The sequence below is a fragment of the Lissotriton helveticus genome, chromosome 6, assembly GCF_964261635.1.
Source record: "Lissotriton helveticus chromosome 6, aLisHel1.1, whole genome shotgun sequence".
Taxonomy (NCBI): Eukaryota; Metazoa; Chordata; class Amphibia; order Caudata; family Salamandridae; genus Lissotriton; species Lissotriton helveticus.
The window spans coordinates 1,889,499,018-1,889,526,821 of record NC_136067.1 but is presented as its reverse complement, the minus strand read 5'-3'; the positions used below and the strand labels follow the sequence as shown (position 1 = coordinate 1,889,526,821).

The 27,804-nt window shown below is 42.8% G+C and overlaps 1 protein-coding gene across 2 annotated transcripts in view; it reads right to left on the bottom strand.

The window, feature by feature from the left end:
• Positions 1–686: 686 nt before the first annotated feature.
• Positions 687–27,804, bottom strand: part of BROX (BRO1 domain and CAAX motif containing) — a 211,860-nt gene continuing 184,742 nt past the window's right edge. For both annotated transcript variants that reach the window (XM_078649825.1, XM_078649826.1), the window contains exons 11-13: positions 16,610–16,760; positions 13,077–13,242; positions 687–2,907 (exon numbers count right to left, since the gene is read on the bottom strand). In XM_078649825.1, the coding sequence (XP_078505951.1) occupies positions 2,815–2,907; positions 13,077–13,242; positions 16,610–16,760 (410 nt within the window). In that variant the 3' untranslated portion in view covers positions 687–2,814. The remainder of the gene's footprint in view (positions 2,908–13,076; positions 13,243–16,609; positions 16,761–27,804) is intronic.

Below are 27,804 nucleotides of genomic sequence, written 5' to 3'. Positions count from 1 at the left end.
TCATTTGTGGCTGCCAGGTGGCATGGGGCAAGATAAAGCAGGAGTAAGGATGGGACTCGGCGCGGAGCAACTCGCTCACGCTGCCATCCCGGTCGGCGCCGAAACCACGCCCCCACTCTCCACGACACTCTAATACTAAAAAGTACTAACTACTGCTCTCTAATATATAATCTATTTTAAAAGTCATTCGCTACTCACTCTACTAAATAGATATACTACTCCATATACTATCTATAACTCACTACACTACATCTATTTCTATCTAGTACTTTTCATTACTCACTACTACTCGGTCTCTACCACTCGCTCTCTACGCACTATCTACTACTCGCTCTATACTACTCTCCACTTATCTACACTACTCACTGACTACTATTGCCTACAACTCACTCCTACTCTATACAAGTATACTCGCTATTAATCAACTAGTCCCTCTCTACCAACTATTATCACTGCTAATACTCTACTACTCTCTAATGCTTACCTATTGCCATTGTAAATGACAATACTATATATTTATCGTTTAAAAAAAAAAAAAAAAAACAATAAATGAAAAAAATGACATTTGCAATGCCAATAGCTCAAACTTTAACAAAGACAAGACCATTGCATGGTTTTTATACTACAGAAAAAAGAACAGCACATATATGCGTGAAGAAACACAATAAAGAAGTAGGACACCACTCAACATTTTGTCTGTTTAATATCGGATTAAAAAGTGAAAAAATAAAATACACCAGTAAGTCTTTTTAAAATGTTATTTGGACGCGAAAACGTATGAGTCTCTAACCTGCAGTTTGGAGTAAAAAGTGACTAACTGCATTCCTAGAGCCTAGCTTTACAGTACCTATAAGAAGATGGTGTTTATTAAAACTTAAGGTGTTAGTTGGCATTCCCGCTTTTTTATTCAAGGCTGTGTTGGGTTGGGTGTTTCCTAAGTTTCTAGGCCTGCAGCTCAGATCAAACACCTTTACTCTAAGAAGCATATGGCAACATTCTAGTTATCTGCTAGATCAACAGGCATCCATTCACTTGTCACAACGTAAGTTACAATGCCTTTGATTGAACCAACACAAGTCCAACAAAGATGATACCACAAACAAGCATTGTTGACTACGAAGGCTCAAAAGCATACAGTCCAACTGAAAGTATCCCCACCTACATACAATATACAGAAGTTTTTTCTTGGTTAGAAAAAGTGACCCTTCAAATATTTTAAAGAAGTGCAAACTAGCGACAAATACTAGAGGCCCTCTGTATTTGACACTGGACTCATTTTAACAATGCAAGGTGAATAGACATTTAAAACTGTCACAAAATGGATCCATCCATTTTGCAAATAAAGGTATTTGGCTGAACAAGTTCTGCAACTTAATACGGGAATTATGGGAATGGGCGTGATGGTTTTCATAGGTGGACAAAAATGGCAAAGCATTTTTCCCTGGGTAAATGTAGAAGCAATTAGCCAAAAGTCCTTTAAAACGAAGAACATGTTCCTACTTTTCTTACTTAAGAAAAAGACTTTCTTTAACATTAGACTGCATCAATTATGCATGTTCTTGTCTTTTTCTAAGAACAAAAAGCCCTTCTCCTAGTACAACTGTGGACAGTAAAAACTCGGAATTAAAATGTCCAATTCTTGGGATAACACATTAATCTCCCCTTTCAGGTCACACAAACAGCAGACACCTGGTTCCAATGGTTCAATGTAAAAAAAGGAAGCCTTGCTCGTGTAGTTCTGGCATTTGTATTCTTGGTCCCACTGCTAATACTTTCAGTCAAGGCAGAAAAACATTTAGGTATTGTAGCCCTTAGCGCTTCATTTCAAATCAATAAACTTAAGTATTTACTTTGATATTTTCATCTAGCAGTAATGGTTTAGAGGAGTGTGATGAAAACCTTATGTTAAACTGCAAAAGAACAGAGGTTTACTTAATTTTACTTGACAATGAAATGGACAGTGGAAGGAGAAATGCGTTATTTGCTGAAATACCGGGGCCTGAATAATTATAGAAATAAGTGAATATACTTTATATATTAAAGTACCTCCCTGAAACCAGTGAGATATCTTCTGCAAGTGTACAATTAGGTGGTATCAACTTAGCAGATGTAAAATCAAGGATAGTACTGTAAATAAGTAACTTTCTACTTTTTTTTTTGGAGTGCATGAAAGATCATTGGTGTGAAAATATAGACTACATTTTCATAACTTTATGTTATGAAATGAATGTAATTGCATAGTACGCCAGTGTCCCTGTGCCAGACAGTGATAAACAAACTGGCAGCAAAAAGGTACAAACACAAGACTTGGCAGTTTGGTCAGGCTTATGGCTATTGATTCTGCAAAGAGGTCAGAGAAACTGCATGTTGGACATAGGTTGCATTGAAGTCAGGGACCCAGCACTGTAACTTCTGTTGAGTGTTAATATTAAAAGGAAATAATTAACATTTGATTGTGGCATGCTCTTCAGATTCAGAGTTGAGGTGAAAAAACTGCCGTAGAAGCTATATTCTCAAGCTATTCTGTAAGATCAGTTAAACATGTAAACAGACATCCATAATCTAAACCGCACATTTTTTCATGTCTCTGACTTCTGTGATTTTTCTTTTTAGAAATGCATACACAAGCTCAAGCTCTAACAAATAAATACAGTACAATAGGGATCTAACCAAATTCCCCTATAAAGTGCCAGTTTACAGAAGTATGTTGGCCAATCAGATATCTTTTATATTTCTACAAGTTTAGTCTCTTTTTACATATGGGGTTGGGACCTGTTACTCTGGAAATGTTAACAAAAATTAGGAATGTCTCTTTCAGGAGATCTGGCATCCACTGTCCTTTTGAGATTTTATATCTGGTTCTTTCATAGGCTTCACTTCTTCCTCTTTTTTCGGCTTAGCCTGAGGCTGTAAACACAGAAAATTAACACATTATCAAAAAAGCAAACAAGCTTTATTTTGTCGACATTGTTTAACTAGTTTCACTTAAAAAGACGCAACTAACTGAACCTTAGCAAAAACATCACACATTAAAACAGTTACATATATTTTTTTTAAAGCAATACAATTTAGTCAGCAAAATATAGATTAGAAAACATGCATTCTAAAAAAACAAATATGAAATACAGTTACTAGTAACTACTGAAACAAGTCAACGTGCCATTGCTTAACCAGAAGCTCATTTAAAAAAAATTATAACATAATCTACTATTTCATAATAAGCCGCATTCTAGTAATACCTCAATGGTTTTCTTTATGCAGATTCATGTGTAAGTCATTGGGGCCACAAAACAGTTGCATGCATTTACTTATGTGCTTTACATCATACCAAAATATTTCATTATGACCACTTTGGTGCACCATGCAAAACAGTAGAATACAATAGAAACAAGATTATTTACATGCGAAGAGAGTGCTATATTAGGTATTTTTTATATGCTCTAGAACCAGGGAAATAGTTGATCTGCTGCTAGGATACTGCTACACCAACCCTTCAACAAGATCAGCTAATGAGTTCAAGGGTTGAAAGCGAAAAGTAATGATTAGACGTATATTTATATAGGGAAAGATCAAGCGCTTAGGCTGTGCTCAAAGGAAGCAGTAACCTCAAGTTCAAAGCAAGGTAAGAAAATATGTGTAATGCATTCAAACATTGAAATGCTAGGACGGATGTCTTCTTATGTTCAGCCTCAATTTTTGCTCACAGAATTCATAATAAAAACAAAGTGGGATCCACTTGGATGTGTCTGGTTTGACATGGAACAAGATGCAGGGCAAAGACAGCTTCCCCAGAAAGTGAAAGTGTATTGCCTGTATTTCTGTGGTTGGAGGGTGGTGATTTAGACAATGAAGTGTGATGGATTGCAACAAGGCTCCCTTTAGAAATTCAATAAAGACTTTGTTAGCAAAGGGCTGGTGATTAGACTTCCTGAAGCACATCCCTTTGGTAAATAGTAGGAGTAAGGAGTGGAACTGTAGATTCTGTTGTGCAAGGTGAAGGGGTACTTTAGCGGAGGTGCAGCAGTTTGTCTTCCTTGATCACACTCTCAGTAAGGCTGACAAGTGCAGAAACCTCACACTTCTTTGTGCCTCTGTTGTGGGTGCTGCAGGCTGGAGACTTCATTGCATTGTATAATGCAGAATTTATATAGAGCGTATTATGCCTATGCGGGGCATAGAAGCACTGATGTGAGTAGCATGCTACACCATGTAGGGTGTGTGGTTGGATGGATGCTGCTTTTGTTTTGATCCTATGTGGGAAGTGTTTGCATGTTGTGAGCGATGACCACCGAGGTGCGGTGATCGTGTTATGGGACGCAGCATGTAGCAGTGTGTTGGGTGTTAAAGTGTAAGAATCCGATATGCAGTTTTATGGTTTTCAGTATGCTGTTAGCTTCAAACAGCTCCACAGATCCCTTTATGGTTCTTTAAATGATATCATCTAATTAGCTGGTTACTGCACTGGGTTGTCAAATCGGACATTCTGTTGACTGGGTCATGAGGAATATATTTTTTTGTGTTGCTTGGGAACCATTTAGAAATCTTCCTCAGCATCTCCAGGGTGTGGAAGCAGTATGCAGTGATGGACTTGACTGGTGCGGTCTTGTTTAGCTTGCAGTTGATTATTCTGATATTACTGGCATGGGTTCTGGGTTTGACCAGCCATCAGTTGGAGTCCCATGGTGAGGTGTTTTTGCCGAAAATCACTACTTCTGTCTTGTAGGTGTTGAGCTTGAAACAGCTGGCTTTCATCCAGTTAGTGATTTTGATAATGTAGGCAGTAAAGTTGCTTCTTGGGTGGAGGGTCTTGTCCGACAAGAGGTAGAGTACGAGTTGATTGTCATCTGTGTAGGAGAGGATGTTGATGTTATGTGCACGGATAACTTTGGTCAGAGGGATCATGTATGTGTTGAAGGGAAGGGCACATCGGCTGAGCGATGATCTTTGAGAAACTCTGCAGATACGTTTACGTGCTTCCAAGGAGTTACGTGTCAGGCTGACAGCTTGTGTTTTATCCATTAAGAAGGAGCAGATCCAGTGGAAATAGTGTCCTTGGATACCAATCTTGACCAGGCGCTTGATGAGGATGGGGTGCGAGACCATACCAAATGCTGAAGAAATGAATAGGGGCTGACATGGCTCCTTTGTCAAGGATCACACGGATGTTGCCAGTGGCGGCAATGAGTGCTGGGTCTAGTGGTTGGGCCTGAATCCAGACTGCGTGGTGTCGAGATGCTGGTTTTGCTGCAGAGGTTTATTTATTTATTTATTCAAAGTTTTATATAGCGCGAACAGGATCCTTACAGATATCAGAGCGCTTCACAAAGACAGGGTAGGGGCAGTAGGAGTCAACAGAGATAATGGGAACAGTATAAAAGTCAATAACATGGTAATAACATGGATAATAAAAAACATACAGGTTAATGAGGCACTGGTTGATTTGTTTTTCTAAGACCTTTGTCAGGTATGGTAGAAGGGAGATGGGTCAAGTCAAGTCAAGTCAAGAGATTTATATAGCGCGCTACATACCCATAGGGTCTCAAGGCGCTTGAGGAAGGGTGGGGAATTACTTGTCGAATATCCAAGTTTTAAGTTGCTTTCTGAATGCTAGGTGGTTCTGGGTAAGGCGAAGGTGAGTGGGAAGTGAGTTCCAGGTTTTAGCTGCCAGGTAGGAGAAGGATCTACCTCCCATGGTGGTTTTGTTGATGCGAGGTACAGTGGCAAGGGCTTGGTTGGAGGATCGTAGCTGACGGGAGGGGGTGTAGAAGGACAGTCGTGTGTTGAGGCATTCGGGTCCGAGTTCGTAAAGTGCTTTGTGTGCGTGGGTTAGGAGGCGGAAAGTAATCCTCTTATTTACGGGGAGCCAGTGGAGGTTTTTCAGGTGACCAGAGATGTGTTCTTTACGCGGGATGTCTAGTATGAGCCTGGCTGAAGCGTTCTGGATGCGTTGGAGTTTGTTCTGGAGTTTTGCGGTGGTACCGGCGTATAGGGTGTTTCCGTAGTCCAGGCGGCTCGTGACCAGTGCGTGGGTGACCGTTTTTCTAGTTTCGGTGGGGATCCAGCGAAATGTTTTTTTGAGCATGCGAAGAATGTTGAAGCAAGATGATGAACCGGCGTTGACTTGTCTGGTCATCGAGAGTGAGGAGTCCAGGATGACGCCCAGGTTCCGTGCGTGGTCCGTCGGGATGGGTGCTTTTCCAAGGGCCTCTGGCCACCAAGAGTCATCCCAGGCGGAGGGGGAGGTGCCTAAGATGAGGACTTCTGTTTTGTCTGAGTTCAGTTTCAGACGGCTGTGCTTCATCCACTCGGCTACTTCTTTCATTCCTTCGTGTAAGTTGGTTTTGGCGGTGTTAGGGTCTTTGGTGAGTGAGAGGATCAGTTGAGTGTCGTCAGCGTAGGAGATGATGTTGAGATTGTGTTGGCGAGCGATGGCCGCAAGGGGGCTCATGTATACGTTGAAGAGGGTGGGGCTGAGTGACGATCCTTGTGGCACGCCGCAGATGACTTCAGAGGCCTCTGACTTGAATGGTGGGAGGCGGACTCTCTGGGTTCTTCCGGTGAGGAACGAGGTGATCCATTCCAGTTCTTTTCCTTGGATTCCGACGTTTCTGAGGCGCTGTAGAAGGGTGCTATGACTGACTGTGTCGAAGGCAGCGGAGAGGTCGAGGAGGATGAGGGCGACTGTGTCTCCATTGTCCAGTAGAGTTCGAATGTCGTCTGTTGCTGCGATAAGTGCGGTCTCAGTGCTGTGTTTGGCTCGGAAGCCGGACTGTGAGGAGTCGAGGGATTTGTTGGTTTCGAGGAAGGTGGCGAGCTGGTTGTTGACCGCTTTCTCGATGACTTTGGCCGGGAATGGAAGAAGCGAGATGGGGCGGTAGTTTTTGAGTTCGGTGGGGTCAGCTGTGGGTTTTTTCAGAAGGGCGCTGAGTTCTGCGTGCTTCCAGCTTTCCGGGAAGGTGGCGGAGTTGAGGGAGCAGTTGATGACATCTCGGAGGTGTGGTGCTATGATGGAGTCTGCTTTGTTGAAGATGTGGTGAGGGCATGGGTCTGTGGGGGATCCTGAGTGGATGGAGTTCATCAGGCGGATGGTGTCCTCAGTGGAGATTGGGTTCCAGTCGTTAAGGATGTTCAAGGGGGGTGAAGGTCCTGCAGAAGGTTGGGTGGGTTGGTCTCCGGGTCGGTTGTCGAAGCTGTTGTGGATGTCTGCGATTTTGTTGTGGAAGAAGGAAGCTAGGGAGTCGCAGAGGGCTTGGGAGGGGGTGATGTCGTTGGAGTTGGCTGATGGGTTGGTAAATTCTTTGACGATGTTGAATAATTCCTTGCTGTTGTGGGCGTTGTTATCTAGTCGGTCTTTGAATGCGGCTTTCTTGGCAGACCGGATTAGTTGGTGGTGTATGCGGTGGCGTTTTTGAAGGCGTCCCTGGTGATGGTGTTTGGGTCTTTTTTCCAGGCCTTCTCAAGGGAGCGACAGAGTTTCTTCGATTTCTTAAGATCATCGTTGAACCAGGAGGCGTTTTTGCTGCCTAGTTTGATTTGATGTTTTTTCAACGGTGCTAGGATGTCGGCGCTGTTGGATAGCCATTGGGTGAGGTTAATGGCTGCTTGGCCGGGGTTTGAGGAGTGGGCGGGGGGGTTTAGAAGAAGCGATGAGGAGATCTGGTCGATGGAGATTTTGTTCCAGTTTCTTCGCAGGGTGGGTTGAGGATGGTTGTGGATTGTGGTCTTATTGTAGATAAAGTGAACGCAGCTGTGGTCCGTCCAATGAAGAGCTGTGGTGTGACTGAATGAGACATGTTTGCTGGAGGTGAAGATGGGGTCGAGTGTGTGACCTGCAATGTGGGTGGGGGTAGTGTCAAGTTGTTTGAGTCCGAGGTTGGCGAGATTGTCCAGAAGGGTGGTGGTGCTGCTGTCATTGCTCTTTTCCAGGTGAAAATTGAGGTCTCCCAATAGAATGTAGTCCTCGGAGGGGAGGGCGTGTGGGGTGATAAAGTCAGTGATGTCGTCACTGAATTGTGCACGGGGTCCTGGAGGTCGGTAGAGGAGGGTGCCTCTGAGTGTGGTCTTGGGGTCGGTGTGGATCTGGAAGTGGAGGTGTTCGGCGCTGGCAAGGTTGACGTCTGAGCTGGTTGAGATGCGGATGGAGTTCTTATGGACGATAGCGATGCCTCCTCCTGTTTGCTTGATGCGGTCCTTACGGATGATCTTGTATCCTTCCGGGATGGCAATGGTGATGTCTGGGGCTGAAGAGGCATTCATCCATGTTTCTGTTAGGAAGGCGACGTCCGGTGAGATGGTGTCTAGTAGATTCCAGAGGTCGATGGCGTGTCTGTGGACCGAGCGGGTGTTGAGCAGGATGCATTTTAGGTGGTTGGTGTCAGGTCTCTGTTTGGTGTTGGTGGATGAGGAGTTGGTTTTGGTGCCGTCGAACTTGCAGGAGTTGCAAGAGAAGGGTCCATGGGTGTGTCCAGGAGCTGCTTGGACGCAGTTGGGGGAACGGCCGGGGTTAAGGGCTAGGAGGGTGGTGGCATCGTAAGTGATGCGAGTGGGCTGGGCATTACGGGAACCAGGGGGTCTGGCGCTGGGCGCGGTCCAGGCGCGGACGGGCGTAGACGGGCTTACCTTTGGCGCACCTTTGGGTTTGTAGTTGGAAAGCGTGGCTGGGTCAGCGGATGGTTTCTTACTCAGGGGCATGACGGTGGATATTTTCAGGTGTCTGGGAATGTGGCAGAGTTGATGGAGACATTGAGGATTGGTATCAATGCTTCATTAGTTATCAGATTTCATTGACTAGGATATTAACTCATTCTCCTCCAGTGTGCACACAATTAGTGCCTTAGAAATCACCTGAATCTTGCTCATAAGGAATCGCTACTGCTTGTATTTTAGGATCAAGAACTTTATCACTCTGGTCTGGAGCACTCAGGTTTGTGGAAACGCATCATGACTATATGCTGCGTGTGAAGTTTACTTTCTGAGCTCGTTAATTGGCTGTTGCACATTCAGCATGAATTATATTGGTGTTCTTGGAGATGGTCAGCAGTAGGGTGAGGAATTTGGGCTGCAGATACGTATTGTTCATTTAGGTTATCTACAACTGCAGTGCTGTTATCTAGCACTCCATGCCTGCAGTTTTCATATGATTGGAAAGATCAATTTTGGCAGTTTTCTGAATAGATTGTAGTTGTGGCAGGCCTCTCGTTGCTCAGAGAATAGAACAGTAGTGTATTGAGTTATATACTCCAAGAGATCCATTTTGAACTTGGGTTGGCAAGTCTCCTGGGCCTGTGCTAATCAGAGATTATTTTTCCAAATTGTATGTGGCCAATTGTTCCTAGTATCCTGGGCCCTTCTCCCAGAATATTTTGTGTATGGCACAGCACTTTGAACCTGATCTTGGCTTATGCAGCAACATTTGCCTTTGAGCTCAGAGCAAATGTCCGTGCCAAAAATAACTCAATTTGTTCCCCAATTTCGAACTGTAGCTGGCCACAAGGTTAGGGATTATGCAAATGGATTATGTTTTTTTCCCAATTCGGCCAAGGCTAGAAACAGCCTCTCTCATCTAGATAAAAAATGACATTAATTTCTTAAACCCACAAAAGAACTTCAATGATGGGTCCAGTCTTGGTAGGACCGTTTAAATGATTACAAAATATAAACTTGGATGACAATGATAAGCACAGGACTGTATTGAGCAATTCAAAAAGAGAGATGGCATGTTGTGGGAGAATAGGAATTTTAACCAGTTTCAATATACTCAAATCCTATTTAACATTTAGTTAATACTCTGTATCACTTCGTTAGGTCTCAACTTTACTGTTGTTTCACACTTGTTATTGTATCCCAACTTTACTGTTATCTGGCACTGGTTGCCATGTCCCAAGTTTTTTGTAGTTATGTCTTAACTTTAATCTTATTTAGTTCTTGTAGTGCAGTCTATTATTAGAATGGCACTGCAGCTCCTTTTGATAATCTGGGGTGTTATTTTCAAAAGGGGTCCCTTGCAGATCAGAGTTTGATTTTGATTTTAAATAGCAGACTACGGTCAGGAGGGAGAACATGTCAGTTTTCAGAAGTTGTTAGTTTTTTGTGTGGGTGAAATTGGTGGTCCGTATCCAATTTTTTAATGTATTTTTTCGAATGATACAGGTGCAAAGTGCCCAGCAAGTGTAAATATGAAGTAGGCAGCTGATGGTAACAAGTGCTGTTGAATTCCTCAATAGGCAGTAAAACGCATATTCAGCCCAAGCTGGATGGAGCCTCAGCGTTCTGTCTTTCTATGTGCTGTTGTCTGGTGGTTTATGGTAGGTCTTGGTTGCCAGTGCTGTCGTGTTTTGTTACGTAGTAGAAGGTTCAATGCACAGCAAGATTCGAACATTAGTCGCATCTGTCTTACGCTGCACATATTCACAAAAGGTCGAAACTGTTGGTAGGCGAGCGCCTACTCTCTTTACTGCCATAGGACCCATTCAAGCAAGTGGAATTAGGAAGTGCCAATGAAGTACTGTACAACTATGAATCCTAGACAATGAAATGAGCAGAAACAATTACACACAATGGTAAACTCAATTCTTGTAATTATGTGGTGTCTTCACATTACTAGCCTTGTTGAATACAGTATTGTGGCTATTATGAACCCAACTTGAAAATACCGAATATAGCAGTGTATTGCTGACAAAAAAAGTTGACCCGATGGAATATTAAATTATTTAATAACTCTGCATCTACAATTTAAAACTACAAAGAATATAGAAAAGGGCTTATCTACTTCCTCGATTGGTAAAGGAATCCTTAAGCAACAAAATGCTTCACAGGAAAATGATGTGATGACATAAGTATTATATTATTTAGACATAACATCAAATGGTGGGCATAAACTATCCATGAAGTTCAATGAATGATTGCCAAGTGTTTTGCCCTCATGAAGGGCAGGATTGCTACAATATAAACATAAAAAGAGATCCACTAATTATCTGTCTTCTAATAGGGAGAATACAATGCTCAATAATGTCAATCAATCAATCCATTTGTAAAGCGGCTTCTCGCCCGTGAGGGTCTCAAGGTGCGGGGGGGGGGGGGGGGGAAGGAGGGGGGGGGGGGGGTGCTGCTACTGCTCGAATAGCCAGGTCTTGAGAAGCCTCCTGAAGGATAGTAGGTCCTGGGTCTGCCATAGGAGGATGGGGAGGGAGTACCAGGTCTTGGTGTTGAGGTTGGAGGACGATCTGCTGCCGGTGGTTGCTCTTTGGATGCGGGGGACGATGGCGAGGGCGAGGTCGGCTGAGCGGAGCTGTCGGTTCAGGGTGTTGAAGGTAAGTCGTCTGTTGAGGTATGCCAGTCCGGTATTGTGGAGCGCCTTGTGTGCGTGGGTGAGGAGCTTGAAGGTGATCTTCTTGTTGATGGGAAGCCAGTGCGTAATGCAAATGCGTGTCTCCGATGTTTTGTTCTGTAGCCCAGGAAGAAGAGGCTTAGTGCCTTGAAACGCGTCTGCAGTAATTATGCAAAAGGTAAATTATGGAGAGCCGCATGGATAAGCCGGAAGTTGAGGGTGCAGTCGAGTGCCTTCTCAATGCTTTGGGCACCTTTGTTTAATAAATTCTTGCACGGCCGTCCTGCCGTGGAGAGGGCACCATCTGGAACAATTTAAAAGAGGCTGTGGAGATGAACTAATTAACTCCGTTCAGCACTGCGCCCCATATGCAGAAAAAAGCTCACCGTAAGGATCCTTATCCTACTGAAGGAAAAAATATGCTCTAATTTGAACTGCACATCGGAACTTACTGAAAGTGGTTATTGAAACTTGCATCAGAGACTCCACGCCCCATAATGCACCAAGGACGATGCACTTAGCACACGCCCATGGGGGGTCATGGAAATAAATAAAAGTCACGTAATGCAAATGCGAGTCTCCGATGTTTTGTTCTGCAGCCCAGGAAGAAGAGGCGTAGTTCCTTGAAACGCGTCGGCAGTAATTATGTAAAAGGTGAATTATGGAGAGCCGCATGGATAAGCCGGAGGGCGAGGGTGCAGTCGAGTGCCTTCTCAATGCTTTGGGCACCTTTGTTTAATAAATTCTTGCACGGCCGTCCTGCCGTGGAGCGGGCACCATCTGGAACAATTTAAAAGAGGCTGTGGAGATGAACTAATTAACTCCGTTCAGCACTGCGCCCCATATGCAGAAAAAAGCTCACCGTAAGGATCCTTATCCTACTGAAGGAAAAAATATGCTCTAATTTGAACTGCACATCGGAACTTACTGAAAGTGGTTATTGAAACTCGCATCATAGACTCCACGCCCCATAATGCACCGAGGACGATGCACTTAGCACACGCCCATGGGGGGTCATGGAAATAAATGAAAGTCACGTAATGCAAATGCGAGTGTCCGATGATTTGTTCTACAGCCCAGGAAGAAGAGGCTTAGTGCCTTGAAACGCGTCGGCAGTAATTATGCAAAAGGTGAATTATGGAGAGCCGCATGGATAAGCCAGAGGGCGAGGGTGCAGTCGAGTGCCTTCTCAATGCTTTGGGCACCTTTGAGATATATATATATATATATATATATACACTACATTTTACTAAGTGTTTACCAACATAAGACATTAAAGATTTTGGTAGTATTTTCTTTTGTTACTCTTCATTCTTGTTTTCTCGACGCATCATTAATATACAGCAATTCTGCCTATAGCCAACACGTGTTTCGTGCACAAATGCGCTTCTTCATGGCTGTGAGAGGATTGCCGTATATTCATGATACATCGAGAAAACAAGAATAAAGAATAACAAAAGAAAATACTACCAAAATGTTTAATGGCTTATGTTGGTAAATACTCCGTAAAATGTAGTTTATGTAACAGAGTTTATAAGAGCCGGGCAATATTCCTGCTACCCATAAGCTCTCTGATATATATATTTAAATATGGAGCTAAAGATAAAATGAAGAGGCATAACAGAATTTAATATTCCGGGGTTTGTACTGACAATAAAAGAAAATAATAAAATACATGGGTTTTAATCCATTGTACATCAATGCACTTGAGAAGTTAATATACACATTTTAACATAAAACGGTTTCTTACATTCTTCTCATCTTCTTTAGGCCTTTTGGTGAGATCAAAGCCAGCTAGTGTTTCTGGAGTCCACTGTGGGTTGAGAGCAGGTAATTCAAATGGCACAGGTTCCACAAGGCCGTAATTGGCTTTCAGTTCCAACTGAGGGGCTTCTTTAGGAACCTTCTGGAAATAACTGGTAAATAAAAGTGTTTCACTAACAAAGTCAACCAAAACCAACATATATACAATTGCAAAGGTGTCCTATTCTTTGAATGAATATGCTGAGTGGTCAACTGATTGGCTAAGATATTAACAAATGAACAATCGTGGTGAAAGAAATATTTGCACCAGTGCTGTGTCAAGACGGAGTAGATTTCTACTAATTCCACACATCGGCTATGGTTTAGGACCTGCACCAGTATTGGAAGAACGATGCAGCTCACAGAAAAGGCCTGGACTTTGAGAGTAACTCATAGTTGAATAAGAAAAAGAGAAAAATACTGTCACATTGGTTTTCTCCTTTGCAGACTTAAATCCTTGCTTGTCATTCCTCCTTGAAAAATCATGTTGGATGAATAATGTTATGTTTTTTAAAGAAATTGAGGTTGCCTTGAGGTAGTATCAGGACAAAACAAAACAATGAATATGTCTTGCGAATAAGTTGTGTGAAATATAAAATATTACTCCGAATAACAGAATTCTTTGCTACAACTATGGTGACTGGTGGCTTGATGGGAAATAGTCATCACCGGCAGAGCATGCAAACACTTTTTTCAACAATTAAAGCCATTCCAAAGTTGATTCACGTGGAGCACCTGCATTTATGATACAGGGTCATGATAGAACAGCGATAAAAACAGTGCAGGATTCTCCAGAACGGGGCAGCTCTACAATCTGTTTTGTTACAAGACTGGTCTTCACACACATGTATGTAGCTTTACTCAAAGTATGTATAGTAGAAAGAGGGTTGTAGAGGTCTGGATAAAGAGGGAAAGTAGAGGGTAAGTATATTTTGAAAAGTAATTTTGTATTAAATTTTCCTTCTTAGTTGTAGTAAACCCAAATTGCAGGCTGTGCAAAATGGGTCACAAACCTCGTAATAACAGTGAATGAGTCCCACATTGTTCTAACTCGAAGGTCCAGCAGAGGCAAATAGGTTTCACTAAGGATATTCGTGGCACAGCTTTGGTAGCTAGTAGGAAATCACTTACCAAAGATTCATGTGCAGTGTAAAAATGCAAACAACAATATAGTTAAAGGTTCAAACCAAGTTTGAGTAGAAGAGATGTCACACAAGTTAATAAAATTAATAAGGGTTTCAAACTAAATTATAGCACTAAGAAAATAACCTTACTGGAATCAGCAGAACAAAGGCTTTCAAGACATCTTCATTGAATTCCAAATCTGACCTAAGCACCAAGTAAGAATGACCCTCTACTACATGTGACCAGAAAAGAACTATGGGTTTTTTCTAGTCAAAGTTTATATGTTTGCACTTTTTACATTGATCTAGTGGGGTAAACCTAGAGGCTGTATCTAAGATGGGCATCAACACATACAATACACTTATGAAGGCCCTCAGGGTATCTAATGGAAGTGGCATAAAGAGGGATGCAGAGACTTCCAACAGATAAAACCTGATTAATGATGTCGCTCACCAGTTGGAAATTCAATGGGCGTTTGTATTTGTAGAGGAACTCATTGTGCTCAATTTTGAGTCAAACCGTTATATTGTATCTGGCAATTTGTGATTAGAGTCAGAAACCTCTGGATCCACACTTCTCTCTGTGGCTTTTAAGGAATTGAAAAGCTCTAAAAACGTAAGCCTGTTTTTGAGGTTCTTTGGTTGAAAAATGCTCTCAGTCCGCTTAGTCTTTGGGAATCCAGAAATATGGAAAAAGCAAACAAGTCCATAAAATTGCACTTTAAAGTTTTAAAATTGAACTTTTTATTACAAACTGTACTTTCGCGTAGCTCCTTTAAGTTTTATTCTGGACTGGCCCTAGTTAACCAAGCACGTTTGAAATTAATTATTGAGGGTTTCTGCAAACCCAATATACAGGTTCTTGGAGTTTCAAATTAGCACACCTGTAAACTGGTGAGTATCCAACTGATCAGCAGTTCCCTCTGGCCAGAAGATGTTCTCAGCCAAAAAGCACTGTCCACAGCTTAAAATTACCAACACACTCCTGCAGGTCTATTTAAGGACTGTATCCTAAAGTTCATAGAGCAAGTTTTTGGTGTAACGCTAATAACGTCCCTGCACTAGATACCCCATAAGCAATCCTAACACATCCGGTTCTATGCAAGTGCCTTCTGGATGAGGAGATGTCACAAAGATCTTCCAAAGTCAAATTCAACTTGGTTGAAGGCTTTCCTGGCCTGAAGAAGCTTTCCACAAACCCTACTCCTCTCATTGTTAACCAAGTAAAACCCTATCAAAGACATTCCAACAGCCTCTAATAACTCCCTCACCTTGAAATTCCACAGACAATGAAGCCAGTGATGATGGAAGGACTCAAAAGTTGATTTTGAATAGGACGTACTGATAACTAGGCATTTGCACCAATTAGATAGAGTCAGCAAGAGGCAGGCAAATCACTAATAGCTCCTCCCACTCATCTCCTGACCGATTCATCCCCAGTCTAGGAGCAGCAATTATGCTGCCAATTCCCCCTGGTTTAAAAAAGTACCAAACCATTCTTCAATCATATCTTGAAAAGTATAAGAAATAATGAATCTAAGATCATCAGATCTGGGTGTTTTGGGCTATGCACATGCATTAAACGTCAACTTGGTATCTGCCGTTAGGGCAGAGACAAGAATTCAGGGTCAATTTATACTTTTCCTTATAATACTGCAGTAATCGCAACAGGGCTATCATGCACAACGAATAAACAAACTCAAATAAATTATCCCACCCCAGAACAACACTTTTTGGACTGGACAGGCAGTTGACAATATATTAATTATCAGCATTTGACACCTCTCAATAGTAGTTTGCTGAACTACAAAATGGCAAGCTCGCCATGGTTTAAAAAAGCGGTTACTAGAAGGCAGATCACAGAAGATAAGGATTAATCCAGAGGTATAAAAAGCAATAACACCAGGAAGTGCGATAGGTAGGTAAGAGACGAGTTATGAGGGATTCATATAGTTATATTTTATATATTTTAAGCAGTCACTTGACGGTGCCTAGATTTCTCGCTAGAACGTCTAAACAAGAACATACTGCTTTCTACAAACTGTCTTCTGAGGCTAGAATAGGCTACAAATACAACACTAATTCATGTATGGATCATATTACGAGCATCAAGCAGTGTAACAAGACTATCTGCATGATGTTCCACTTAAATAACAAATTAAGCTGTGTGAAGAGAAGGAGGGCCACGCAAGAATGTGTCCAGTTTTACTGTACTGTTTGCTATCCGTACTTTTTGTCAGGACCACTTAAAAAGGGAGGGAGATTTATGGTTAGCACTCTGGCGTTTTATAAAAAAAAAGACACTAATGCATTTAAGGCTCCTTGCGAAAACAATATTGTAGAAAATAACACTCACATGAATCCATTTTCTCGCTCACACTTGGCCAGAGTATTCTTAACAAGTGTACCCAGTTTCCTAAAGAACAGGTGTCCAGAGGGTTTTGCTGTAGTTCCAGGTCCTTTGGTCTCGCCATATTCTTTGCATAGTGCTTCTGCTTTATTGTAAACTAGATAAAAAGACATTTTGCATTAGAATAAAATAAAAATAGTTCTCCAAACACTATCCCAGCAACATGTGATTGTTAAATAATACACCATCATTAATTAAAAAATAAAGATGCACTATTTGGTAACGTATAGTAGAATTCAAAATTAATAGTCTCGTGCCTATGTGTCAAGACCACCACAATGAGTAGGTGCCTCCACAATACTGCATTTGCAACAAATGAGAATACTTGTACAATGTGCCAGAAAGTAAACATTTCAATAAACAACCACATATAGCTTTAAACTTCCATTAATAGACATGAGTAGCATTAACTTATTTGTAGTGTTCGTAACCTTCTAATGCTTAACCTATCAAAACATTACCAACATACATATGCCAAAACATAGAAATAGAGTTGGCTTTACCTAGGGACATAAGATGGCTACTGCAGTACAGGGGAGGATCCACTGTCTCCAACCGAGGTCTTTGAAGAGACCACACAACGTTCTTGGCCGCTAGATTGTTACACCACAGTTGGTGAGTATCTCAGGAGTAGAGCACCACATTTTTATGGGGATTCCCTTGATTTTGTGTTATGTCATTGGCCAGGGCCAATGAAACTGCACCTGCCACAGATTTCTTGACTAAGGTAAAAGTAACTGCTGTTCATTATCATGGACAGTCAGCTGAGTAAGACAGTGGGACGCAAAATGCAGGAGAGCCTCCAGCAAACCCTCTGTCCTCTCCCCACTTTTGCAGTTCATTCTCAGTAACCCTCAACTCCAACTCCCCATTTATGTATGGGCCTTAGTGTCTTAAGCTACAGGGAATTTCCATTTAGTTATTCTAATTTGTCTGTCTTGCAGAGATGGTAACTCTACCTCGTGCAGTGGACTAGAGATCCTTTCAAAGACTACACATGCAGAATGTTGGGATCACAGAACTTGGGAGAAGCATATTGTGTTCATTTCACTCTGCGCAAGCTGACTTTTCACAAAGTGGCTACATTTAACAAGAAGTGGCCCAATTGTTGAAGTTTGACAAATTTACATTAAAGAACCTAATCCTTTATGTTTCCCCCTACAGGAGTACTCATCTATATTCTGTGGGTTACTTTAATAAAAATCATACTTCTGGATCTTATATATAATGGTGAAAACCCTGAAAACTGAAAATATGCTAACTTAAAAAACACATATAACCAATTATTTGGCAAGAAACACATAACCAAGTATTTGGCAAAAAACGAATTCTAAGGATTTATATATTTAAATTGCAAGTATCTTTTACAGATTTATTTTGGTACACAGGTGTTCAGATTTAGAATACAGAAAAATAATCCCAAAGTAAAAAATGGGAAATAGTCTCAGATGGCTTTTTGCCTTTAGCTGTAGTATATTTTGGGGGACGGGGAAATGAAGTGTGCCATACATTAATAGCATAACGGGAATTGAAGTTGAGGCACTCTAACACCTACTCACGCTATTAAACTTTCTTTTCGCCTCGCTTTGCCGCTTTGATCGACTGAAGGCGGCGGCGGGCGCCATCTTGGGTGTGGGCTGGGGCTGCGCTCTAGTTGCGCTGGCCTCCCGCCCTCCTCACGGCCAATAAATTAGCATTATGACCAGACGGCGCAGCGGGCTGGCGCAGCGGGCGCGCGCCGAAGCCGCGCCAAAGCCAAGCCCGTCTGCGCCCGTCAGCGGCCGGACACGGCCCAGGGCCACGACCCCTGGTCCCCGATTGTTGTACTCATCTCATTATTTAAAAGAGCTGAATCCTGGTAAGATACATCAGGATTGCACTACTGCCTCTCTTACTACTGTGTTGGGCACTCGCCCCCCCTCGTGTCCAGGTTGTAGCTATCAGTTCCCCCATCTCATTTACTAGCCCATCTAGATCTTAATTATGTCCCGCAACATGCTCCGGATACCACTCCTCTGCATGGCTGTCGAGCTGCGCTCATTAATACGCGCTCACTCCCTTGTCATAGTTTCCAGATTAATGAGTTTATTCTTGCCCATGATCTGGATCTATTATTTGCCACTGAGACCTGGGCAGATGCCGGGTCAGGGCCGGACTTTTGCGACGCCACCCCGGATGGATATAGCGTCGTTAGACACGACAGGCCTATAGGAAGAGGTGGTGGCCTTGCAATTATTTACAAGGATAAATATCGCACCACACTCGACCCTATAAACTCTGCCAATTGTGAATCAGCTGCCTTTGCTATTAGCATTAGCCCCAAGCAAGCTCTAAAGGGTATAATACTATACCGACCCCCTGGCCCCCGTAACCCTTTTCTCTCCACTTTTTCTGACCTGAATGATAACGTTATAGGTTCAGAAAAATACACGATACTTGGAGATTTTAACTTTCATTTGGAAGAGCAGGACAACTCGGATACTATTCAACTCATTTCCGACCTTTCTAACTTAGGATTGCACCAATTAGTTAAGGGCATTACACATCAAGCTGGACACACCCTTGATGGTCTGTTCACTAATGATCCTGACATTTCTGTGCTGGACATTATTCCGATCACGTGGTCAGACCACAGGGCTATTATATTCCAGCTAGATATAAGGACCGCATACTCTTCATTTCCCAGGCCCCGAACTAGGGTGGGGACTCGTGCTTGGAAAAACGCAGACATCCCTCAGATGCTAGATTCCCTGGCCTCTTCCTGTCCTCAGGAAGGAAATACCCCTGTACTATCAGCCTCAGATTTTCAGGACTGGATCCGTAGTGCCGCCGATTCAGTGGCCCCAGAAAAACTCACGAGACCTAACAGAGCATCTCCTTCGGCTGTCTGGTATAGTGAAAATCTTAGACTTCATCGCCAACACTGTAGGAATCTAGAAAGGCGATGGAGGAAAGCCTACTGCCCTATAGCTAGACAAATTTATAAAGATGCCCTTATGATTTATAAAAAGGCGGTTACGGCGCGAAAAACGGTTTTTTTCTCGGCGCAAATTGAGACCGCTGCCAACTCTGCCAGAGAGCTGTTCTCTGTTGTCACGACTCTGTCCACTCCCACCTCTGGCCCTGGAGTCGAGCCCTCACAGACCTTTTGCAATGAATTATCCACTTTCTTTACCACAAAGGTGGCAGATATATATGCCTCATTTGAAGGGGATACCAAAACTGAATACAGAGGCGGTACTGTGGAAGAAGTACTTTCCCATTACAATCATGATTCCTTTTCATGTTTTTCACTTGCCTCACATGATGATGTCACCAAACTCATTTCCTTCATCAAATCAGGCTCCCCTCTGGACCCGTGCCCCCCTTCTGTGATGTCAAAACTCACAGAAGTGATCTCACGCCCCCTCATGGAGATCTGCAACTCCGCATTCCAGACAGGCCAATTTCCCAGTATATGGAAGAAGGCTGTTATAAAACCCCTTTTAAAAAAGCCTTGCCTGGACCCTACAGCTGTCGCCAGTTATAGGCCCATTGCGTGTCTGCCCTTTCCTGCCAAAGTATGCGAATTCCTGATGAATAAACAGCTCTCAGAGTTCGTCGAGGCTCACCATCTTCTCGACGAAACGCAATTTGGTTTTAGGAAAGGGCATGGAACAGAGACCGCCTTGATAAAGGCCTCTGATGAGATCAGGGCGATTATGGATCAGGGAGGGGCGGCTGTCCTGATCCTTCTGGATTTGTCAGCGGCTTTTGACACGGTCGACCATGTCACTCTAGTCGACCGTGTCACAGCCCTGGGGATAAACGGTTTGGCCAGGGATCTCATTTCATCTTTCCTGGCAAACCGTACCCAGACAGTGAGGCTGGGAGATTTTTATTCACCTATCTCTGCACTCCCTTGTGGAGTCCCACAAGGCTCCTCGCTAAGTCCTATGCTATTCAACATCTATGTAGCGGACTTAGCGAGGGTAATAAAGGCCTATGGGGTACGGCTTACATCTTACGCAGATGATACCCAGCTGGTTCTGGGTATCCACAGGGATGGCCTTGCGGTGGCAGCCAACTTCCAGAGAGCTATGCTTGAGGTCAGTACCTGGATGGCCTCGAATTGTCTTAGGCTCAACTCGGACAAGACCGAGATTATGACCTTCGGAAAACTCTCCCCTGAATGGTCCTCTAGTTGGTGGCCGGAAAAGCTCGGCCTTCCACCGGTCCCAGTGGAAAAAGCCAGAAATCTGGGAGTGATTTTTGACAGCAAGCTGGCTTTTGACCTTCACACTAACAAGGTTGTCTCGTCATCATTCTTTATTTTGAAAAAAATAAAGAAACTACTACCTTATCTCCCCTCCTCAGCTGGGAAGACTCTGGTCTCCACCTTAGTCTTCTCTAAAATAGATTATGGGAACGCTCTTTTTCTTCACACCCAGAAGCGTGTCATAACCAAGCTGCAATCCATCCAGAATGCGGCTGCCAGGATCCTCTTAAACATTCCTCGCCGCAAATCCACCACTCTTGGCATTCGTCAGCTTCACTGGCTGAGAGTTGAGAGCCGCATAAAATTTAAGGCTCTCTGTATTGCATATAAGGCAGTACATGGCATAGGACCCAGGTTCCTGACCGAAGCTTTTCAGCTTTACACTCCAAGAAGGCAATTAAGATCGGCTAACACCAGTCTCCTCCCTGTGCCACGTACAAGAACGGCCACTTGGGGAGACAGGCGTTTTCTTGTGGCTGTTCCAAAACTCTGGAATCTTTTGCCACTTGCCATCAAAACTGCCCCGAACCTGATGAGCTTCCGCAGGCTCTTAAAAACATGGTTGTTTAACCAGTAAGAGGATGGCTGACTTCAGTTGCTCCACAGCGCCGAGACACCCCAGGGTATTTGTTGCGCTATAAAAAATCACGTAAATAAATAAATAAATAAATAAATAATGGTAACACATGCGTTGGCACATTTTTCTCTGCGCCATTAGCCACGGTTATTTCTACCTCTAAAATCACAATACCTACACATGGTTAAATATGTACTGATCAGGTTATTTCAAGCAATTATCATTTGCACACAGGACTAGGTGACTCCAATGCTGTTGTACATTGAAGTTTTTCTTTTCTTTATAATTTTCATTTTATTCTTACACATGTATATGGAACGATCTTAAAACCTTGCAACAAATAACAGCAAAAAACAACTATTAAACGATGAAACCAACCAGCTACCAGGCAAGTACACTGGAGAGCCCAAGACCAGAGTTAGAATGAAAAATAAAACATTTAAGCATGGTTACTGCAGCACAGCAATGATGCACTGTGGGTCTCCTCTACACCATGTGCAGAGTAGCTTGCAATGCAAATCTTGCTTGAGAGAAGCCACAGAAGAGTCTGATATAGCCTTAAGCAAAACCAGATTCAGAGACCTCAGAAAAGTCCAAGATTCTCATTTACAGATTCCTGATTAGACAGATTTAGAGTACACAACAAAAACAAACACATTGGGATTTGTGAAACGTCTTTGAAAACATATACAATTCTGTAGTTTGCCCATAGAAAACTCACCTTAATTAATGTAACAGGCAAAAACAGTGATGAGTTGGGATGTCTGTGGATTCCTGCCTAGGAGACTTGCAGTGCATCATTGTTGGACAGGATTGTTGCCTGCATGGTATACTGGCGTGAGTGGCAAGAGGGACCTGACTCCACATAAAACTGGTATCTTGACATTTTGCTGGCCTAGCTAGCATGTTAATCTAGTGTGTGCGCCAAGTCCTAGGTCTGTCTTTGGTAAAGCTAAGGCCTAAAACATGTTCTGTGATCTGGAAGAGGCAACCCAACATACCCTTTTTTATGATATGGACTTCTGTCCTTGTCCTGGGTTGTTTACATGAAGTAGTGGTGGCAGTGTATTAATTATTGTGGATTAATAGTTCTCAGCAGACATTAATCTTTGTTCTTGGTGGCAGTGCGGTCTACTGACCCCACTCAAAAATTCTGCCTATATGTAACACTGACATTCTGCGGAAGTGATGGGTGTGTGTATGCATGGTTGATGTGTGGTAGCAAGACTCCTTGTGAGAATGATGGGCCGGTAGGATCGATTTTGGACAGCCCCTGCTTTAGTGGCGAGGGATTCAGCTCCCAGGAAGTAGAAATACATTCCTGTGCCTGGAGATAGGAGGCCCAGACATTGAAGTGATGGACGATGGATACAGAATTGCCCTTACAAATTTTATGAGGGCCTTTCCAGCAAGGGACTGGCGACTACATTTTCCAGAGCACTGCCATTTGATGAAAGGGAGGGGGAAAGGGTTGAGTTGATAGATTTTGTTGTTCGGTGTGAGGAAGTATGAAGGCCTTTTGTTTTCCCCCCCAATTGATTCTTCAGAAAGGCTGATAACAGCCATGTGCTTAGCCTTCACACCGTCAATGTTTTGGATATGCCTGCTTGGAGCCAGTATCATCACTACCTGCTGTCAGAGCACTTCAGCCACCCCGCTTCCGCAAGGTAAAAACATACAATCGAGCATTCTCTGGGGCTGCACCAAGAATCTGGAACTTGCTTCCTTCCTCCAACAGAAGATTACCTTCTCTGGCGCTCTTCAAAAAAGAAGCGAAAACATTCATGAGCAACTTTCTCCAATAACCCTCCCTTGGCTCACTGATTTTTTAACTGTACTGACTCATGTATATATCCATGGCTTTGTCCCACTATTGACATTTCCCTAACCCCCATCCCTGTATTTTACCTGTGCCATCCTGTACGTAACATATCTTTCCTTGTAAAGCGATCGGATACCCTAATGGGTCATGTTCGAGCTATATAAAACTTCAAATAAAATAAATAAAGAGAAATCACTGTGCAGAAAGGCTGTGTCAACTGAAACCGGTTTTGGAACCTTAGACAGTGGATCAACACCTTCAAAATAATGAGTATAAAGGTAAGACCAAAGCATCCCACTTGGTTTCACTTTCAAGCTGCTTCATCGATGAAGGTGGAAAGAGCTCTGCAGAGTACCTGAAGAGCTGCTGTGAGACCATGGTTGGTGTCTGCACGGCAGGCAGTCTTCCAGAGTGAGGGACATCACTTGAAGTCTAAACAACTTGCTGGAGAAGGTGCGCGTCAGTCTAGCACCTAGAAGCCTAGCCATGTTCCTGGAGTATTAAGCACCCAGAAGTAGCTGCCACTGTGAGTGCAACCGGTAATGACTATGACATGAAAGGTCACCCAGTTTCCCAATGCAGTTCATGGGCAAACTGCGTGAAGAAAACCTGTGACTCAAACTAGCCAAGTGCTGTTGGGAATCCCAGCAGCATAGCTGAAAGGACTGGTGGTGCTGATGCATGTTGTGTGACATACCCAGAGAAGATCTCCATTATCACCGTAGGGGACAGCCTGCCCCCCTGCCTGGAGATTGAAACTGCCAAGAACAAAGTACCCATCTACCCAGCCTGTCACACTGTTCATCCGAGTGGCTCCAGCAAAGAGTGAGGCACCAATCTGCGGTCCGGCACCACTTCTACGGCACCACTGAGTCCCTTGTGAATAGCTAACATGGGTTCCGGAAACAAAACGCTGAGACTGTATCTTGAACTGTAAAGACCAACCTACTCTTAGAGAAATATAATGTTGCCATTGTAAACTCTTTTTACTCAAGATCACCCAAATTGGCCTACAGGTTACAGAAACATGCAAAACTCCTAGTGAACAAGCGCACGTGCCTGCTGTTGCTTATGTCCTGCTATCCTCCTTAAATTTTACAGACCTTGCGATGCCCATGGGAACAAGTATGAGAACAAGAGAGGTGGTGGGACGCCTAGCGGGTAACCATAATTGGGAACAATGAACCCTGTAATAAAACCCATCGGTTTCTGTAGTATTAGTTTATTTTGCAGTAATATTAAAGTATTTCTCCTTCTTAAGACAACCTTCAGGCTGGACAGTGAATTATTGTGTCTATTGGCTGATTGTTCCATTCTAAGTCGTCTGTGCTTCCCATACTACTTCTCTAAGAAGTCTTTGAATGCTCGTCCTGCTACCATGAGAGACAAGTGCAGAAGGGGTGTACCAGGTCATGTTTGTAAAGCCATAGTAGAGCCACAGTAAGACTGACACAAGAGCCAAACAACCGCATTCCCAGTTTCCCTTGTCTGGACACTGGACAAGGACAACCCTTAATTAATTAGCAAATAGCAACTAACTCTATCTAAAATAGTTTTGCATTGAAAATAGAATGAGGATATCTGCAAGGAAACCAGAATATTTAATAGTTACAGCTAAGCTTACAAATATAAAAGAGACAACATTTTACTTTCATGCTAAGAAAAAAGTAATTTTTTAATTTCTAAACAGGTAGAACACTTACACCATGAAGTGATACTAGAGTTTCCAACATTTCTTGTACAGACATGCAACATTTTAGTCAACCACCTCTGAAGTGGCAATTATTTATCTTTTAACTTCTTGAGACACTGGTCCCATACTACAATATAAGATTTTACCAATGAGTCCTACAATTGTATTCTTTCCATTACAGACCTTTTCCAAATAATTAGAGCAGCAACCTTTTTCAATCCTTTCCAGTAACAAGTTCATAAATATGTGTGTACTCTCAGCTGCAACTTCTTTTCTTATATACCAAAGCGATGAAGAGGAAGAACAAGACTCAATGTAATAAACAGAATCAGTATGTTTTACAGCTCTCTCAGTGCCTTTCGATCAACTATTAGCACGAAAAAGTGTGGTGTCTGATAAGACCTCAAAGAGTCAATTCTTATCCAGAAAAAGAGAAACTTAATTAAAAGAAAGTGACTAATGGCCCGACAGGCTGGAAAGCAAGAACATAAGGATAAAGTAATAAAGTGTGACTGAAAGAAAATAAGGGACAGATGGGACATGGTTATGTATAAGGAAAGAAGTGGAATTAGCAAAGTTGCCTATAGAATTGGGTGATTAAGGGAAGGGTCATTTGAGAGGGTTTGGTTCTAAATTTGGGTGTTTCGTGTTTTTGTTCATTTTGGCACCATAGGACCTGGACAAGCTAGAGACTTCTAAATAATCCATGATATATTTCAAACAGCTAGAAACAAGAGGTAGGATGAAGGGAACTGCTTGAATACAACAGATCAGTTGTATGTCAAAGCTCATAACTTTGGATATAATAGAACCAAACCAGAAAAAAGACTTCCAATGCTGAAAAGATTTGCCCTCAATTCTCACTAACACAACAAGTTTCAATATCTGAATTTTCTGTGAGTAAGGGACTACAGCAGGAATTAATGAGTTCTGAGGGACGGCACATAACACTTCTTTGCACTACAATGAGAAATAAAGCTACAGATAATTGTTGAGAAACCAATGCAGGACGCAGAGATCTCCCTTCATCCCAGGAACTTCAGGATGCTACTGTAGGAGAACACATTGGTGGATTATTTTTAGTTCTTGATGTCCCTCACAACAGATTATTGGCAGCCAAGAGTTGGTTCTTGTGGGAGATGAGGGTTCAAATTACAAGTTCCTGGCGTACCTTGTACTAGTCCCACCTGTGCAGTTTATTATTGGTCTGCTGTGGCCCATCCTCCTACAGCTGTATCTAAATTAGGTAAATAAAGGAGTGCCTGTGCTACAAGGCTACAGTGAGTGTCCACTCCCCCAAATGATATCACAAAATCTTTGCCTCTCATGACTGTACTACGCCATAGAGCACCAACCAGAAAGAAGAAAAGGAGGGAGGTGGCTAGGAGTAGGCGGATGAAGGCAGAGATCATTAAAACCAAAGTGTAGTCTACTGCTATGTGCCACAATAGTGTCGAGATGGACCTCCACATCCAGTGTGAAGTATCAGGCCCACATAATAAATACAGTCTAGACCTTGGTAAGCAAAAAAAAAAAAAGTCAGACTGCGTTGTACTTCGGGGGAACCTCATACATTAGTGTTTCAGAACTAAGACTGGAGTCCTGATGACCTGGATGACAGGATCACCCACATGAGAAAAGGTCAACAACAAAATAGCTGTAATAACAAAAGAATAAAAGCAACGTAGTCACCAGCAAGTTGGAGCACAGGAATTCACTCTATGTTGGGATCGCCAGGCAGCTCTCTAGAAGACGACAAACCATACAGAACTCTGCAGCCAGACTCATCCTCAACGTCCCACATACAACTCACATCACCCTCAAATCCAGGAGCTCCATTGGCTGCTGACCGATGAACGTGCTAATTTCAAACAAGTCTCACACACATTCAAGGCATTATACAACTTAGGCCCCTCCTACCTGAACTGTCAAATCTCCTTCCATCAACCAGCCAGACAACACAAGTCCGCAGGACTCCAACTCACACACATAAACAGACCAAGATCAGGAGGACAGGCGTTCTCTTACATTGCTCCTAAAGTGTGGAACTGCCTCCCACTCCACATCAGAACCTACTTTTACAGTCCTGAGAATTCTTCAAGAAACTGATGACTTGGATTTTCTATTAACCAACCTACGATATGCAGGGGTTAGTCGCCCACACCTGCTCAGCGCCAGGATACCCTCGCAGGTGATAGTGCACTTTACAAATACACAATACATAACCCTGGGGATCAGAATTCACCATGTTCAATTACAGGTTTCGTCCTCCAAAATGGGGCACATGCAGATTTTGATGTAGTTGTACCCAAGTCTGCAGTACCTTCTGGAATTATCCCGCTAGTACATCTGAAAGGCTTTTAAAGAGGTCAGAATTAACCAGACCTTTGTAATCAGGGCCCAAGGATAATCTTACTTTTTCACACATCCTCTGAATTTTGGCTCATTTTTTCTGATAATAAAAAGACAACAAATTAAACTTTTTGTGTTATTGGTCTCCGAAGGTTAGATTTATCTACTTTTTGGACTTGTTGAGAACTTATTGAAAGTCACATATTTATGAAAATTTAGAACCACAGAATATTAAGACATTGTACTTACTTTTATTTAAATTACTGTATGTACAGTCTCCAACCTAAAGCATCCACAACAGAGGCACAAAGAGATGTGAGGTTCCTGCATGTGTCAGTCCAAATGAAAGTATGACCAAGGAAGAGAAAAGCCTGCACTACAGCTAAGGAACCCCATCACCTTGCACAACGGAATCTACAGTTCCTTCCCTTACGCCTAC